This window comes from Magnolia sinica, chromosome 3, assembly GCF_029962835.1.
Source record: "Magnolia sinica isolate HGM2019 chromosome 3, MsV1, whole genome shotgun sequence".
Lineage (NCBI taxonomy): Eukaryota > Viridiplantae > Streptophyta > Magnoliopsida > Magnoliales > Magnoliaceae > Magnolia > Magnolia sinica.
The window spans coordinates 115,686,967-115,705,799 of NC_080575.1; the positions used below are offsets into that span (position 1 = coordinate 115,686,967).

Sequence of the window (18,833 nt, forward strand, 5' to 3'; positions counted from 1 at the left end):
TCACTTTTAAAACCTCATGTTAACCTTCTGGTGCATCTTCTAGGCACATGATGGCGGGGTTGTGGCTGTCGAACTTTCTAGGGTACTGGGAGGTGCTCCACAGTTGATTACAATTGGAGTGGATAAGACGCTAGCCATCTGGGACACCATCTCATTTAAGGTTGCACACTTATTTTCCACATATCCCTATTTGATTTTGATGTGAAAAATGGTTGCTGTCTCCGGGGGGATTGTTGTGACAGTGCTTCGATATATGTTCTATGTTTTTCTTCTCCAGGAATTGAGGCGTATTAAACCTGTTCCTAAGCTTGCTTGCCACAGTGTGGCATCTTGGTGCCATCCTCGAGCACCAAATCTTGATATTCTAACTTGTGTCAAGGATTCTCATATTTGGTATGTGAACCCTTTCCCTTTGATATAAAATATTTGTAGAAAAGATCATTTGGCAATTATAATCAATAACATTTTCATCCAGTGAAATGATATGCTGCTACCTTTGCTCAATTTGGAGGGCCATCATCTCTGTGTTTTTTTTCCCTTTTTTGCAGGGCTATTGAACACCCAACTTACTCAGCTCTGACAAGACCACTGTGTGAATTATCTTCACTTGTTCCTCCACATGTTCTTGCACCTAGCAAGAAACTAAGAGTATGTTTCTATTTGTTGACCTTTTCTGGAAAATCTCAATTTATTTCTCCTTACAAGAAACTATTGCTCACTGCTGCATGCATAATTCTGCATCGGGCAGCTCTCTCTTCATGTCTCCTTTAATTTTCTTTCTGTATTGTCAAATTGTTCTTTCCCCATTGTTGATTGTGGAAGCACTGCCATTCTTTACCGTTTCTAGAGCACATGAGATCTGAATTCTGGGTTTTTGTTTTAGGTCTACTGCATGATTGCACATCCTTTGCAGCCACACCTTGTTGCTACCGGCACCAATATTGGTGTCATTCTCAGCGAGTTTGATGCAAGATCTCTTCCAGCTGTGGCTCCTCTGCCAACACCACCTGGAAGCAGGGAGCATTCTGCCATATATGTAGTTGAAAGGGAACTCAAATTACTGAACTTTCAGTTATCTAATGTTGCCAATCCATCTCTTGGAACTACTGGCTCCATACCTGAAACTGGAAAGTCCAGGGGGGATCCATTGGAACCATTACATGTCAAGCAGATGAAGAAGCACATTAGTACACCTGTTTCTCATGATTCATATTCCATTCTTTCTGTGAGCAGTTCTGGGAAGTAAGTTGCTGTTGCTCGGAATCTTTATTCTACAATGCTGAATGTATGATTTATCATTGCAACTGTCTCAATTTCAGAACCCCCCTACATGCCGTTAGTTTTACTTATAATTTAAGATACTCTACTAGACATTTTCTTTTCCCATCAGTGGTTTATACCTTTCTGACAATCAATAAATTTGATTAAATGAAACAAAATGCAATTCAGAGGGGGCAAAGCGTGCTTCATACTTAAAATTTCTATGGACACTCCTTAAGTCATTGATTACTTCTCTGGTAATGACGTGTAATGGATAGTTGGTGTGTTATAATTTTTCAGTTACCTTGTAAGAGATTACCCACATTGGATGAACTCTATAATAGGAATATCACCATCCTAGTATTTCTTGTGTTGCAATGTGGAGTAAACGTTTGGTCATCTCTTCATCTATTGCTCTTTAGCTTGGTTGGCATGGCTGTTTCGCCTTGAAATTCTTTTGACGTCTCTTGGGTGTAGAGCTGGGCATTGAGTTGAGTCGGACCGAGTTAGGGCTGACTTGACTCGATCTGGTTTTGAAATAGGCCTGATCCAAACTTGATATGACTTGATACCGAGTCCAACATGCCTGACTTGATCCGAGTTCGGTCTGGCTTGGACTGATCCAAACCGAGTTTGATCCGGTGAGAAGTATCGAGTTGGGTCGAGTTGGCACTGAGTCAGATTGAGAGACGAGGGAGGGAGGGGGGGAGTGGAGAGGAGAGGAGAGGAGAGGAGGAGGAGGAGGAGGTGGAGGGTGATGGTGGTGCCAGTCTTGGAAGAGGAAGAGGAGGGAGGAAGGGAGGGAGGGAGGGAGGGAGTGGAGAGGAGAGAGAAAGGAGGAGGAGGAGGGTGATGGTGGTGGGTGGTTGCCGGGCTTGGAAGAGGAAGAGGATGAGGGAGGGAGGGAGAGAGAGATGTTGGGATCGGGTCGGATAGGGTTAGGGAGTCGGGTTTCAGATTGAGTCGAGTCTAACCAGATCGAGTTTCGGGTTGAGTCGGGTCGAGTTACTGGGTTACTCGAATTCGACTTGGTTTGAGTTCGGATTGGGCAAAGCTTACTTGTTTCGGACTGACTCCCCCATTCGGTTTGGGTTGAGTCGGATCAGACCGAGTCAGACGAGTCGAGTTAGCCGGATTGGATTGTCATGTGCCCACCTGTACTTGGGTGACTTAAAAGTTCGGTAGTTGAGGTGGTGATGTTTGGCCTTCGGGCCTTTTAAATTGATAGGCCACAATCTTTGGAAGGAGCTCCAACTTTCCACTTCTACAAAACATTCGGGCTTTGGAAAGAAAGAAATACAGGAATCTTTTAGGAATCTTCCTTTGGCGTTGGAAACTTGCTGGCAAGGTGAATGGCCTTCTCTTTTGTTGGGCCCTATTTAATATGGAATCAGTTGGTGTTCTAGCGGTGGACATGGAAGGAGATCCGGATTCTATCAGGTCGTGAGTTTTATAAGTTCAAGCTCATTCATAAGTGGTCCAAGCTTAAAGGGGCTCTTGGAAACTCGACATTAAGGGGAGTTTCGTAGGTAACCTGGGAGAATCTGATTGTGTGGTGTCTGAAGAAATGAAAATGGTGATAGCTTTATGGTTTTCTCAGGGCCTTCTGGCATTGGTGACTCAAATGAAGCTGGCTACTGGTCATTTTTATTGCTGTTGCTAGATCTTTAAGGAATCCTTTTATTGGCCTCTATTGCTGAATGAGATTTTAGTAATGCCATTTATTGCCCTTCTTGGTGCCAATGGAACCATGGACTTTCTTTTGATATTAACAAAATTAAGAAGAAGACGATGAGTTTATTATCTCTTTCTCATCATGTATCTGAGATTCTGAACAGGTTAGGGAGTTGGCTGGTCCCCTTGCCAATGGTGTATCACGCCATTCTCCTTGCTTCGGTGCTTCTTATTGACTTCCTCGATGGGCTTTTCTTCATCTTCATCTTCATCATCATCATCATCATCATCCTCGGAACCTAAGTTCATGAATTCTTTATGTTAAGGAACTGTTTGGATTGGTGGAGTCCGAAATGTAGATATTGAAAGGAAAACTTCACATCTAAGGATAACCATGGATATGGAAATCCATGGATTTTTTTTTTTTTAATTTAAAGGTTGTTTGTTCCAGTTTCCATCATATCCAGGGAAATTTTGAATGGTCTATGGTCAAAATATGAAATATGTTTCTCAAAGAAGCGTGAAAATCAGGATTATCAAATTTTTGGGAGGAGCGGGAAGAGCCCCTTTTTGAGGGAATGGGATTTTAGTATATGCCATCAAGTACCCATTGTGCTCAAGCCATCACTCTTGACAAGCTTTTGTGTTTGGACTCAATTCCACTGTTTTGACATATTAGAATGTATTGCTCTAGGCATTCCTAGACTTATCCTGAGATTGAACGTCATAATTTGTTGAGTTCATTGGCATTTGGCAACTTGAGTCATTTGTAAAGGTAGTTGTTTCATTTGTGGTGTCCTTTGTTGTAAGGTTGAGTTTGCCCATCTTAAAGGGAAAAAGGGAGAGCAAGGTGCTGATCAATTGTGTGGGCTATCAATATCATGTATGGGTTTGGTTTATATTTGTTGCTTAATCCATTATCTAACAGTATTTTTTATTATTTTCACATGAGAAATCCTTTAAAAGGAATGTGCACGCATGCATACATACATATACACATGTCGAAGAGTAAAAGATATTTATTGGCCCAGACAAATTACAAAAGGGGCAGAGAGTCCCCATAACAAGGGAGTGGAGAGTAGAGCCTTTTCCAGCAAGATCATCAGCTTCAAAATTTACCCCCTCCCTGCAAATATGAGAAAAGGATACTGAGATAGTCCCCTTTATCTCTCTAATATTCTACATCTCAAGGATAAACGCCAAGGATAGCGTCATATGATGATCTGCATCTTAATATTTAAATACATTTGCAAGTCTCGTTCAATAATGGATGTCAGAAGTTGAAGGCTTCTAAGCTCCTTCAGTCCCTGCCAAAGGGTCTGAATCTGTGCCTCATTAGAGTCAGCAATCCCAAGACCAGCAAAGACTAGTTACATATTACTATCATCGTCTCTTATGATACTTCCTATACCAGCTGAACCCGGATGCTCTCAGTCCCTCCTGAGCTTCTGTTGAAATTAAACTTCACAAGCATGAGAAAATATTCATATGAGAAAAAAGTCTTTACTGTCCCAAGTTTTTATTGATTTATTTATTCATTTAGAGGGAATCGCTAATCCCACACTCATGTATTCCCTTCTTCTCCACACTGACATGTGTTTTGCAATGGTGCACGTGTAACACCCAAGTCATCCATCAGGGAGGTCTGACTGTAGATTCCCTGGCTCAAAAATCAGGCTGGTCCATCCATCTGGTGGGTCAGGGGGTAGAAAGCAAATAAATGGCTAAAAACAAGTTCTCCAGCTGTCAATCAGTTCCGTTCATGGTGTTTCACTTGGGGGGTGGACTGGCCTACTTGGTCAGGGCATCTACACGAGGACCCCTGATGGATTGCTTGGATATTCATCCTATATGCCAGCATGGCATGTTTGCTGGCATGTGGATGAGCTGGACAACACATGTACATGGGACTAGCAACTCAAGTGTATATGTTTCACTCACATTTAAAGAATTTCAGCCATATTTTTTATGTGCCTTTTGTGTTTGCTACCTTTTTCTTTCCTGATAAATTGCAACTTCATTTCCAATAAAATGAGAAACACATACACCTATTCAGGGGATAGAGGTTTCCTTATTATTTTTTTTTATTTTTCGTTGTTGACTGGTAGAGGGTTAGCCTTTTTAATGCTGTGATTTCTAAATATCAATTGTTACATAGTGTGATGAATCGTTACATTGTATCAAAATATTCTTTTGGTTCATGTTTTATTTTTATTTTTTATTTTGCCGTTAAGTGGATACCTTAGCCTTTGGAAAGGAGGTTGGTTATTACTTATGTCTTCCTGCTACCATGCTGGTTTGTTTGCAGGTATGTTGCGATTGTATGGCCGGATGTTTCTTCTTTTTCTATCTACCAGGTAAAGGATTGGTCAGTGGTTGATTCGGGTACTGGAAGGTTTTTAGCTTGGGATACGTGTCGTGACCGATTTGCTTTGCTAGAGGCTGCATTACCCCCAAGAATACCAATCATCCCTAAGGGGGGTTCATCTCGAAAAGCGAAAGAAGCTGCAGCCGCAGCCGCTCAGGCCGCTGCAGCTGCTGCTAGTGCAGCCTCTTCAGCCACTGTTCAAGTGCGTATCTTGCTGGATGATGGAACATCAAATGTTCTAACAAGGTCTATAGATGGCCGCAACGAGCCGGTACGAATGGTCTTGACTTTTGACTCAATTCAAATGTTTTTTTTTTCTCACATGAAGCTCATCATGCAGTTATAACTCCAATCCATGAAGTGGGGAAGTTACCTTTAGTTTCCATTCATCGTATGTTCACAAATCATTAGAAAATGATCTGGTTGTCAGTTGATCACCTGCATCTACCTTAGTAAGCTCACTTTGTTTCAACACTTGGTAATACAGTTTGTACCTTAATGTAGAAACCGGATGGAGTTGGGTCTGATGTGCAGAAAAATGCTTGGTAAGGTCACAATTTGACTCCCAAACAAGCTTGGTTCTTCTCTTACTCCTCTCAGAGCTGGTCAAAATTTTCCTGGCTTGATCAACCAATTCACCATTTCCTGGCTATTTGCTGTCTCTGGGCTTGCTGTATGGGAGTTTCGTTATTTTTATTTGTATTTCAAAGGAATTGGCTTCAATGTTGAAGTTATGCATTCGGCATAATATATGAACATGGATTTAGCTTTAAGGTGGGGATGAATCATAGTACCTTCGCTAAGGTATTCAATAATGGTAGCGGTGGTCGTAATGGCTGCTGCTGTTACTGTTATGATATGGGCTATTATGGCCTTCCTTTTTTTTTTTTGAAAAAAAAAAACCTGAATCAGCCCTGTAACGGACCGTTACGGGCCATTTTTTTAAATTATGTAATGGCCATTATGGCTCCGTAACACGTAACAGTTCCCACTGTTAGCGGCTGTTACATAACCATTTTTGAATGCCTTGGGCCCTTCGCTCTCAAATTCTGTTCTGCTCAAGAAGGATTCTGGTAAAGTATTTGTTGATTGAAGACTTTATAGCTTGGGATATGGCTGTGCATTTTCTTCTTCTTCTTTTTGCAACAATATTTTTATTTTTTATATGGATGCTGCAACTTTTATTAGCAAGAAGAAATAACAAGCTACAAAAACATGGCAGGGCTAAAACAGCAGTCCAACCCACCCAACAAAGAAAAAGGAAAACAACTGAAGAACTAAACATCCTCAAACCCAGGGAGACTGCTAAATTCTATAAAAAAATGCATTAACTATCCTTTGTCTCGCTTGATTTGGCAAGATCATCAGCTCTATTATTTGTTTCCTGAGTTACATATGAATATTATCATGCTCCTCTATTTCTCCTTTTGAGTGAGTCCTTTCAGGTGTTTGGGGGATGACTCCTATTGCAAAAAAGGAATATGAATTTCATTACATCTTCTTACTTTGGATTCATTTGAGAGTTGTTCTCTTCGTGACATCTTTGATGTGGGCTAGTCCACTCTGCTTTCCAGCTTTTATCGTTTGGCATTTTTAGGGGAATGTGAGCTTGGTCTTTTAGGGGAATGTGAGCTAATTTAGATGTTTGCCTTAAATTAGCTGGAAGAACCTTCAATGAAACAGTTGTTTTGACAATAAAGAAGTACTCATATCTAAGCTTTAAGTTTATTCATTGATCTTTTGGATTTGGATTTTGTTATTACTTCTCTTACTTGGTTTTTAGTCCAATCTTGATTTATTTCCTTGCAAAATTTGTAGGTTATTGGCTTGCATGGCGGTGCCCTACTTGGTGTCGCATATAGAACATCTCGAAGGATTAGCCCTGTGGCTGCAACAGCTATTTCTTCATTTCATTCCATGCCATTATCAGGCTTTGGAGCAGCCGATGATCCATTTTCTTCCATTAAGCCTTCAGTTGCAGAAGCTGCTCCACAAAACTTTCAGCTATACAGGTGCAAAAGGATGATTCATGATAGGATCAGATAGATTTCTCTATGTAATTTTCTTCTCAGTTGACTCCCCTAGGTGTAGCGTAAATGGCTGCAGAAGGCTTTCTTCCATAGCAACTGCAGTCCCAAATTAATGAGGGGTTGTTGGTGTTGTTGCCCTAATCTTCTTTGTTTGGTTCGTTTTACTAGAAGTTTTCTGTTGACCCAATTATGCTGGAGTACCCAAGTAGTGTGTCATTCACCTTGTTTCATTTGTTAATTGATCTCCTTATTATCTGAGTGTATGCTAAATCAGTTCCTGTATGATTGCACATCATTCTCCTTGCCATGATGAAAAATGACCTTTTGAACTTTAAAAGTCCACTTTCATATTAATTAAAGTTGAATCTTGCAGTTGGGAAACTTTTCAACCTGTAAGTGGTCTCCTTTCCCAGCCAGAATGGACTGCATGGGATCAGACGGTTGAATATTGTGCTTTTGCCTACCACCAATACATCGTCATATCTTCGTTACGCCCTCAATATAGATATCTTGGGGATGTGGCAATTCCTTCGGCAACTGGCGCTGTTTGGCATCGGAGACAGCTGTTTGTTGCAACTCCAACTACCATTGAGTAAGAGATAGTGACCACTTTCTGTTATAACTTTCTTGCAAATAGGCATTATTGTGCTTGGAATCATGTTGATTTTCTAATGCATTTTGTCTATGGATGATGCATGAGTTTCGTGGCATTTCTATTCTCATTATCTTAATTTTTTACATGGGTGTATGGAAGTTTAGTCTGCGTTTATTTATTTATTTTTATGTTGCTCGTTAGAACTTTCTCAAGGCAATGACTCTCGTCCGCATCATGGGAGGGTTAACAAGCAAATGGAAGTCTAGGTTACAGCATGTCTGAATACAAAATATTTTGCAAAAAAGAGGGAGGGTAATCTGTCCACTCCTGCCGGGTCTCTGTACCCACCTTAGACTTATCAGCTAAGAGAACCGATCACCTACAGACACCTGCACCACTCCTTGCAGTACAGGGCTTTTTTAGTCGTTGGATGCATCAAATGGGTGAGATAAAAAGAATTATTTACTGCATCCAATGGCTAAGCATGCACTGCACCACAAGGAGTGGGGCAGCACCTGTATGTGATCAGTTCTCATCTGCTGATGGCGTGTCCTTCTCGGTAGATATGGCTGGCTCTCCATTTCTCCATCCAATTCAGCAAAGCAAGGCAACTTGAGATTAAAATTACTATGCAACAAAGAGGAATCTCCTATCTAAGAAGCCTAAGGACCATAGAATTCCCTTATGATCACAACTTCCTAACATTTAGCTGGAGAGCCAGATTGATACCCAGGAACAATGTCAGGGCCTCCGCTGCGTGCCAACATTTGTCGAGTCAGAAATTAGCAGATGAAAGAAAGCTGAAGCAAACTCTTGTGATGATGCCCATAATGCACCCATGGCCAAGCTCTTAAACACTGGCTTCATTGTTTTCATTGGCTATCCTGTTAGCTGATTTCACCAGAAACTACCTACCTTTTCACCTTTCCAAATGATTATCCTCCATTGGGGGCCTGGGGAGATTTATTTTGAGGATTTTCCTCACTTCCCCCTGATTAGGTGTGCTTATAAATGATCACAAACGAGACTGTGAAGAACTTCTCTTGAGGGCTTGTGGTCAAGCAAGGGGGTGTTGCATTTTTAATCCATTCACTGATCCATAGTTTTTGTATTTTTCTCCATTTCCAATCGCATGATGGATTCTATTGTCGATGAGCTCTCTCACCTTGAGAATAATTTTCAAGATGCAAGAGTACGTTGGCTCGGAATTTATTTCAAAGAAGGATTTGTCCCTTTGGCACTTTTGGGTCATAACCTCAACCCATAGGGAATACTCATGCCAAACTATTCTCTACCCCAGCTTTGCAGGAAAGCACAATTCATCTCTATTAACGATCTAATTCCAAGGCCACCTGTACTTCTAGTTTTGAAAATAGTCATCCAATGAGTGAGGTGTTTTGCCCATGGTGTGCCATAAAGGCTGTTACAGGACCGTAAAGGCCGTTACAGAAAAAATGACCCATAAAGGCCGTTACAGCTCCCCTAACAGCCTGTTATACCTCCCGTAAAGGCTGTAACAGCCCTGAAATGGACCATTATGTGGCCGATCCAGGTTTTTTCAGATTTTTTTTTTTCAATAAAAAAAGAGATCGTAATGGCTGTTGCACCCCGTATTGTAAAGGTAACGGTGGTGGCTGTTATGGCCACCGTTACTGTTACGGAATACCTTGGTTGCCCAATGCCTCCGTAGTCATTCCAAAGGACGGTATGTTGGTGGGTTCAAAAGGAGGCAGTCTTTAACGTGTAAATTCATTTAAAATGTAATGCTTATGAAGCAAAATGAAAAAGAAAAGAAAAGTAAGAGAGAGACTAAGAGCGAAGTATATTTATTATTTCCTGGCGCTCACGCCATATCCATAATGCAACCTTGGTTGGAAGGTCCCTACTAAGGTTTGTGCCTTGTTTCTGACTGACATATCTTTAAGAATTGTTGTACATTGGATTTGCTTGCTTTATCCACTAGTTACAATTATCCACTAATTACAAGTGTTTAGTCTTTCACTGATGACATATTCGGTATAGAACCAATTGACCTAGTTATTGTGGTATTGCACTTGCTTGGATTTTGCTAATTCTATGGCTGGATACAACTTTGATATTTGTTGGTGTATAGCTTAAGCTATTTTGAGTGCAACATAATCCAAAATGTTCCTTCGTGAGTCTTAATTGCCCTTTTTGGGTTTAGGCTTTTGTTCAACATTCAAAGTTTCCATGATTGACTCACTAATTTTAAGTGGGTGGGGCCATTTTGCTCCATGGACCTGCATGCTAATTGACTGAAAACATTACAAATATATATATATATATATATTCGTCTAGTTACTCATGTCTGATAATGTTCAATGCATTTTAGTGTGTACACTAAAATGCTTATGGTCACAACTTTGGATGATTGGTAGTTGATTATCCCATGTTTTTAGTTGTACCTTTTGCTTGCTTGTGCAGATGGAGCATCTTGTAAGTTTATTGGGCCCCAATACTTATTTGTATGCTAAACTGCACTACATTTTTTAGGTGTGTCTTTGTGGATGCTGGAGTTGCACCTATTGATCTAGAAACAAAAAAGAGAAAGGAAGAAATGAAAGCAAAAGAAGCACAATCTAGAGCTGTTGCTGCGCATGGGGAGTTAGCACTGATCACAGTTGATGGCCCACAAGTTGTTACCAATGAAAGGATTTCATTGAGGCCCCCAATGCTCCAGGTATTAATAGTTTGAGGACCCTAATCCTTGTTCTCTTATCTTAATTTTTTGTTAGTAGCTACTAATTTTGTTAAAAGGTCGCAACTGATTTTTTCCCCCCTTCAGCTAGTGAAAGTTGTAGTGATGAATTAGTTAGCTAGAGAACTCGATAAGTTGATTTGACTTTGTCAAAGATAGAGCCGTGTTGTCAGTATGTGTTGACTTGATTAAAGCACAGAAACCCCATTCAAAAGATTGAAAGATGTGAAGAACCAGATGAAAATCTTGAATAACTCAATTAAATTGGGCACCAAGGAAAGACATCCCTACACTTTAAAACAAAAGCTCATGAACTTGGTCTGGCAGATCGACCCAACATTAACAGTTAGGATCCAAGTTGGCTTGAGTTTTTTCTTTTCTTTTCTTTATTATTATTATTTTTTTCGAAGGGTAACTGGGAATTTTATAAATGGGCAAAGAAAAAGGGATACAAAAAGGATGATGATTGATGAGAGATCATTGAGCTAATCCAAGTCGACTTGAGTTTTGAAGCCATGTTTACCATTAATTGATAAGTTCGAAAAAAGTAGCTCCAGCAAGCGAAAAAAGTAAATGGTATGGAATGGTGGAAACAACATGGGCTTATCATATATGAAGTTTTTGTTTGAGTAGGAAATCAAATCATTGGTAACTGTTGATGATCGATTTCAAATACTAAGTTAACCTCACAATTTGAACAATTTTTGAGACAAACAGCCACACAAATTAGCACTATTGCTTCTCCTCGCTATACATTGCCAGGTTGGGTTTACTTCTCTATTTTAAGAAAACTTTTCTTTCAATCCACTGTTTATCTTACTGAGAAATTGCCTAACCACAACTACTTGTTTCCTTCTTTCGCATAGTCTTCTCCAGTAGTTATGGCATTTCCTGTACTTCAGCTTTTGTGTTTTTTTATTTCTTCTGGATTTTGTTTTACTGTAGATTTTACAATATATTATATCTTTACATCAATAGGGATGTGGTTGAACCAGTTTTCTATCAGCAGAAATGTAACTAAATCATGCTGGCTCAACTGCTGAAGATTTGCCTCACTGTCATGGGGCATTTCTATGGTATTTTTCATCCCCTAAAGTTTGTTTGGTCCATTTTCTAATTTTCTATTGGCAATCTTTTTACATTGAACTAGTTACAAAAAAAGATACACGTGTTAATTCCAGAGGATTTTTCAGTCTTCAGCCCTGACCTTTTGTCATTAAAAGATAAAACAGTACCTGTTAAACTGACATTGCTGTATTCTATCCATAAAAAGTTGATGGTCTTGAAGATTATCTTTGAAAGTTTGGGGGTTCTAAGAAACTTGGTGTATGTTTATTCCCTTCAGTTTGTTCAGTTCTTAAATTCATACTCTCTATCCTTTTAGTATGCTCCTTGTGAGGCTAAAGACTAAATTTTCTTCCAGGTGGTACGATTAGCTTCCTTTCAGCACGCTCCTTCTGTGCCACCATTTTTGACACTGCCAAAACAGTCTAAAGTAGATGGTGATGATGCAGTTCTGACAAAAGAGATGGAAGAAAGAAAAGTTAGTGAGATAGCTGTTGGTGGAGGAGGGGTGTCTGTTGCAGTCACTCGTTTCCCTGCAGAACAGAAACGACCGGTCGGACCCCTTGTTGTGGTGGGTGTCAGAGATGGAGTCCTTTGGCTCATTGACAGGTATTGCATATTCTAGATTAACATTAGGTAATATTTTCTATGCAATCAAATGGTTTATATGGTCAAATATACAGGAGATTGTAAAAGGATTTCCTTTATTCTGTATTTTTTGGAAGTTATTAAAATTTTCCTTGCCTTTTTAATTAGTAAAATTATTGTACACCCCCTGTTTGTCAACATATCTTTCATTTTACTATATCTGCATCATATCATGCTGCGTGATATACATATGCATGAGAATTTGCTTTGATGTTCCCTTTGCTGTGTGAGAATGGCTGACAGTGAGAGGGAGTGGGAGTGGTGCAGGAGGTCCTTTCTCTGTTTTTGTGGTTGGGTTCAACCTGAAATACAGGGCAGAGGATGATGCCCTTTGCTTGAAGAGTTTAGGAAGATCAATTTAACAATCATTCCACTGAACAAAGAATCGGGGGTTGTTGGTACCTTGATGAGGCTCACAAGGCTATAGACATTTTGCATTGTGGAAACTTTTTGTAAACATTGCAAAGGATGATTGGGCTCAATGTAGTGACAGTCAAAACAATGCTTTTAGTGGGTGGAAAGTAGGAAATGAATATAGAAAAACAAAGTCTAAAGAGGAGGGAATGTGTGCTAAATCTTACGCCGATACATGCAAGAATTGTCTGAAGGATTTTGGTTGTGTACCAGGTCCTGGTGTATCTCAGGTGTTGGGTCATTATGCTCCCTCATGTCATGGATGTAATCGTCAACTGGGAGGGTTCAAATGGTTGTCAAGAACTCCTTTGCCTCCTATAGAGAGGAATCCCTCAAAGCTTGCTTGGTGAGAAGAATGGATTTCAACAGATTCCCTGTTATATAGATTAAAACTTGGTTTAAGAAGAATAGGGTGGCAACAATTCCTGGAGGGGGATCTCTTGGCACTTCTAGATGGAGGATTGCTTTGCTAGCTATCTTATGGTCTATTTGGACTGAAAGAGATTACCGCTGCTTCTGTAATGTGAGAGGTTCTGCTGTCGGGGTCTGTAATCGGGTGGCTTTGTATGTTGGGGAGTGGGCTTCCTGAGTTTGTATTTTGGGGTTTGGGTTTGTTTGGGTTGTGTTCTCCTGTTTTCTTTTGTTTTTGGTTTTGTTTTTGTTTTAGGCTTTGTTCTCTTTTTCAGCCTTTGAAATTAATAAATTGCATCATCTTTCGAGAAAAAAAAGAAGAAGAAAAAAACAATTCCTGAAGGTTCAATTGGTGCTCAGTCCTTTGTTTATTTCTGATGGAATTTGAGGCAGAAAGGATCTTGAAAGGCTACTAAGGGAGGATGGAAGGACCCCTTTCTTATCTGTGCAGATGGACTTTTGAAGAAGGTTCAATGGGTAGGGTTTGAGGCATCCCTCTGCACACATAGGAGTGTCATACTTTCTTAGCAGTAGGCTTGTCTTTTGGTGGTGTTTGATATCGAGCCAATGACTATTTGTAGGGAGAATATGGAAGTGGGAAGGGTGAAAATTATCATTGATGGATCAACCTATCTGAGTAAATCATTGCCCGCCAATTGTTGAAAGAAAGACCGTTTACTGTAAAGTTCAGGAAGGCGAAGCTTCTACAACTCGAGATGGGGAATTGATTGGCCTGGATAGTATCAAAGGATGGCCAGATCTCTCGCTGTTGGTAAAGGCCATGCATGCAGGTATGGCAAGGATGATGCTGGTGTCGACAAATGAAACAGAGGGACCCTTCTTCAGTGTGTGCCAGCTGGCTGTCGGTTGGAGGGATATTGGGCTGTCGTAAGTAGCAATTGGAGAAGACGAAGTAGCTGGTTTTAGAAGAAAACTAGGGGTTAGGTGACAATAATACAGTGACGAAGACACGTGTTGCAACTTGGATGATGATTTGGCCTTCTCTATTTTTGAGGCAGCATATGTGCATTTAAATTTCTGCCTGTAAGAAGAGATATAAAGGAGCCAACTTCTTGTTGGATTTCTCAGACCTGATTTCTCAAAAAAATTAGCATTCCTTTATCTCATGAGATATTCAAACGGTGCCTTAATCATGTCAAAATTTGCATCCAACTGAAGATTACGAAAATACTTCCTTTTTCCATGGGTTTGCAAATGACAGGTGCAAGGAAGTGGTATCTACAAGATTCAAGTTTTAGGATATCTTGTGGCAGATGAAGCTCAAAATTTTGACTTTTATGCGGGTTGTATTCTAAAGAAAACTCGATGAGGCTGAAGTTGGATGGGGTATCCTTTAACCAATGAAGCTCAAAAAAAAAAATAAAAAAAATAATCAACCGTCACAGCCTGTAATGTAACGGCCCAACAGCTGGTTGTTACTGTTATTGAATACCCTGGTCGCCCATTTGGTGTGGTGTGCGTGTGTGTGTGATCTGGAAGTAGTGAGATCAGACCCCATCCCATCGTGTTGATCCAACCTCAGAGTTACCCATCTCATCGTGTTGATTAAGTTACCTTCAATCGATCAATGATGATCTGGAAGTGATGCCAGCGATGGAGATCCCATCACAGATTAACAAACGCTTCACCACACCAAATGGGCGACCAATATATTGAATAAAGTTCATCGCTCATCTCTTGAAACGCGTCCCCAAAATAGACATGTCTGGATAGCCATATATCGTTTTTCCCCCTTCTCAACAACCAACTCGATATTCACTAATTAGGAAATTGGGAAAGAATTCCTGATACAAGAGGAGCAGCCTGCACCCTATATCAACTAAAGATAAAGCCGTGACCTTCGACTTGTTTCTTGCATGAGTAAAATGAAATGTTTAATCTAGAAGCTAGCGCCCTAATGTCATTAAAATCAAAACATATCGTTTCTTGCATGAGCTGATCTGCTATCTCGGTGGATCTCTCTGTTTCTGTTCTTTCCAGTTTTTTTTTTTCTCTTAATAAATTTCTCATCTTTCAAAAAAAAAAATCAAAACAGATTGTTGTATGTTGTGTTATCCGATATTTTAGTAACAGACGGTTGTTGTGGGCTCCTGAACCATTGGAAATGCACTCTGATCCTTGGATTTCCCCTGCAACAGGTACATGTGTGCCCATGCTTTGTCGTTAAGCCATCCTGGTATCCGTTGCCGGTGTCTTGCAGCCTACGGTGACGCAGTTAGTGCAGTGAAATGGTATATCTATTAAGGTTCCTTATTTATAGAAGTTCTTTTACACAAATATTTTTTTAACTTTAAGCATGAACTTGAATTATGCAGGGCGAGTAGACTCGGTAGGGAGCACCATGATGATTTAGCGCAGTTCATGCTCGGGATGGGATATGCGACTGAGGCACTTCACCTGCCTGGGATATCTAAGAGGTCTGACCCATAAAGTGCTGACTTTACTGTTTTCAGCATCGTGCCATCTATAGTTTTCTTTAATCATATAACTCCTGGCAGGATTGCTCCATATATTGGTTTGAAAAAGTGGGGCCACAGTTCGTTGTATCAAAACTATTGTTCTGATGGGACCCACTTTGGATGGGGATTTCCCAAAAATCCTCCTCATTGAACAAATCCCACCCTTCTGGCTGTGACCTTCAAAATGGGCTGATAAGCAGAAACAGCATCTGCGGACATTTGATGGAAAAGTAACCAAATATGGGATGTACTCAAAGCTTCCAATTGTGGAGAGCTTTAGTGGAATTTCTTATCCATGGTGGATCCCATCTGTTACTGGACCAACGGTCTGGATCACCAATCTATGGGCTCCAATTTTCCAAATTCATGATGATACTGTGCTTTTCCTTGCCTCAAGGTTCATATAATTCCCCTTTTATGAATTATGCAGTTGGTTATGATTAGGTTTAGTTCCAAGTTGCAATTCATTGAGCTGTTTTTTTGTTGTTTCTCAGGTTGGAGTTTGACCTGGCAATGAAGAGCAATGATTTGAAAAGAGCACTTCAGTGTCTTTTGACAATGAGCAACAGCAGGGATGTTGGGCATGAAAATGCAGGCACAGATGTGACTGAGATTCTCAGTTTAGCAGCCAAACAGGAAAACCTTGCTGACGCTGTCCAAGGAATAGTGAAATTCGCGAAGGAGTTTATGGATCTTATTGATGCTGCGGATGCTACTGCACAAGCTGATATTGCCCGTGAAGCTCTTAAGAGGCTGGCTGCTGCAGGCTCTGTCAAGGGAGCTTTACGGGGTCAGGAGTTGAGAGGAGTCGCTTTGCGACTTGCAAATCATGGAGAGCTGACACGACTGGGCGTATGTATCTTTGCTTGAGTTGCTTATGTTGTGGTCGTCCTTAAAAATAGTTGCATGAGCTGACTGAACAAATCATTCATCATAACATTGTCTAATTCTGTATCATCTGCAGAATCTGTGATCATATTTATTTGAATGCTTTGGTAACATACTTGTACATTTTCTAGGGGCTTGTGAATAATCTGATCACAGCTGGCCAAGGCCGTGAAGCAGCATTCTCAGCGGCAGTTTTGGGAGACAATGCTCTAATGGAGAAGGCATGGCAGGACACGGGGATGCTTGGGGAAGCTGTACTTCATGCCCATGTGATTATCTTACTCGTATTTCTCATGAAACATTATGGGAGATCTTTCAGGAAAAAAAGAAAAAAGAAAACAAAAGAAACGTCATGGGAGTTGCAGTTTCAGACCTGAATAGACTGGAAATGCCTAAGTTTCTTACATGACTTTACCCACCAGCAAAGGTGCGTTGTCCTTTTTGTCTGCCATGTAAGCTTGGCAGAAGGGACAAATCGCTATGTTTGCAGGATGTGAGAGAAAGAAAAGCCCAGCCAATCAAAGTGATTTGAACATATTCTGGGGCATTTCTGATCTTCTCAATAGGTGTAAAATTTTGTAGGCTTGCTGTTATTTTGTGAAAATTTCCTATTTTTAGCTGGAATTTCTCATGCAACCAAGCTCCTTGAAAATTTTCCAGGCTCATGGCCGCCCAACACTGAAGAGCTTAGTTCAGGCTTGGAACAAGATGCTACAGAAGGAGCTTGAACACACTCCATCAGTAAAGACGGATGCTGCAGCTGCATTTTTGGCTTCTTTAGAGGAGCCCAAGTTAACAAGTTTGTCAGAAGCTGGAAAGAAACCGCCCATTGAAATCCTTCCTCCGGGAATGCCGTCTCTCTCAGCACCTCCAATTACAGTTCAGAAGAAGCCTACTCCCTCCACGCAGAACTCCCTTCAGCAGCCAGGCAAGCCATTGCTTTTAGAAGCACCAGCTCCAGCTGCACCTCCGCTGAGCACTCCTCTTTCACCATCAGCCAGTGCTCCACTTTCGACGTCAGTTGGAGATCCAGTTGCCCCACCAGTGAGTGATTCACAAGCTCCACCAGCGAGTGATGCACAAGCTCCACCAGTGAGTGATATGCAAGCTCCACCAGCCAGTGATACGCTTGCCCCGCCAGTGAGCGATCCACTTGCTCAACCAATGAGTGACCCGCTTGCTCAACCAATGAGTGACCCGCATGTTCCACCAGTGAGCAATCCGACACTGCCTGAGGAGGCTGCTGCCTAGGTGGTGGTAGATAATCGCTGCATTTTTTATATATAGCTGAGGTGATTTTGGTTTCTGTAAAATTTCCCATTCTTTGAAATTGGTCTCCAGCAGTCTTTTATGCCTGATTGTCTGTATTGTATTTCCCCTGCTTGTAGCATATGCTGACGGTTTGTCTACGAGATGAATTCCTTTGGATGTTTGAGTCCAAATCCTACTTGATTTTTTTTATGGAGATCTTTTCTTTTTGGCCAACTTATCCTACTTGATTATGGATTCTTCTATGAGATCACGGATTCCATGTAGCATTACTTTGCTAAAGTTTCTACTGGCTTGAAGCATTGGCATGTCTGAAGAGTAAGGGATCATCTTGATGAACCATCAGTTCTATTTTCGGATACCACAATGAAAATAATCTCAAATCACACCGTTTCTGAAATCAGGTTATTGGCTAATCAGATAGCGAGAGAAGGAAGAGTGCATTGGATTGTGATGAACATTCCCCGACTAACTGCAAAGTATGGATAACTCCAGAGATCTCAATAAGATGTGCCTTAACTTCAATTTCTAGCAAATCCACAATAATAGCACTTGCTGTTATTGCTCTGTCGCATTCTCAAAATCTGACTCGACCAAAGTGTCCACTACGAATTTGCTCGAATGACATTTGAGTACCCTCTTATGGACAAATTTTCTTCGTGTGGACTTCTCCATCTAATAGAAATGATGACACAGCTATTTTAGAAGATAAGCAGGCTTCCGTCTCACTTCTTGCGGATTTCCAAATTCGGTATGGTTTCCTATATACTGGAATCCTCCATTTCATGTCTAGTTGGAAATCCATCCAAAAGCAAGATTTTTTAATTTTTACTACCTGAATCTGGAGCGGAGCAATGTGGATAGCTGGCCAAACCGGACCATCGTTCTCGTAGTCCACTCAGTTGAACTGATTGGTCTCTATTGCCATGTTTTTGTTCAAAAACATGGCATGATGTATTTATCTGTAACCACATGTCATGACTCCCATTAGAAACAAGGACCATAGACATGA

At 40.7% G+C, this 18,833-nt stretch overlaps 1 protein-coding gene across 1 annotated transcript in view; it reads left to right on the plus strand.

Moving 5' to 3' along the window:
* LOC131240868 (uncharacterized) overlaps positions 1–17,994 on the plus strand; it is a 32,200-nt gene extending 14,206 nt beyond the window's left edge. Inside the window, exons 8-21 of the mRNA XM_058239378.1 lie at positions 44–160; positions 278–393; positions 549–648; positions 884–1,242; positions 5,243–5,573; positions 7,121–7,314; positions 7,706–7,924; positions 10,442–10,628; positions 12,070–12,320; positions 15,344–15,436; positions 15,521–15,622; positions 16,159–16,516; positions 16,684–16,821; positions 17,213–17,994. Of these exons, the coding sequence (XP_058095361.1) occupies positions 44–160; positions 278–393; positions 549–648; positions 884–1,242; positions 5,243–5,573; positions 7,121–7,314; positions 7,706–7,924; positions 10,442–10,628; positions 12,070–12,320; positions 15,344–15,436; positions 15,521–15,622; positions 16,159–16,516; positions 16,684–16,821; positions 17,213–17,803 (3,156 nt within the window). The 3' untranslated portion in view covers positions 17,804–17,994. The remainder of the gene's footprint in view (positions 1–43; positions 161–277; positions 394–548; positions 649–883; positions 1,243–5,242; positions 5,574–7,120; positions 7,315–7,705; positions 7,925–10,441; positions 10,629–12,069; positions 12,321–15,343; positions 15,437–15,520; positions 15,623–16,158; positions 16,517–16,683; positions 16,822–17,212) is intronic.
* The last annotated feature ends 839 nt before the right edge of the window (positions 17,995–18,833 follow it).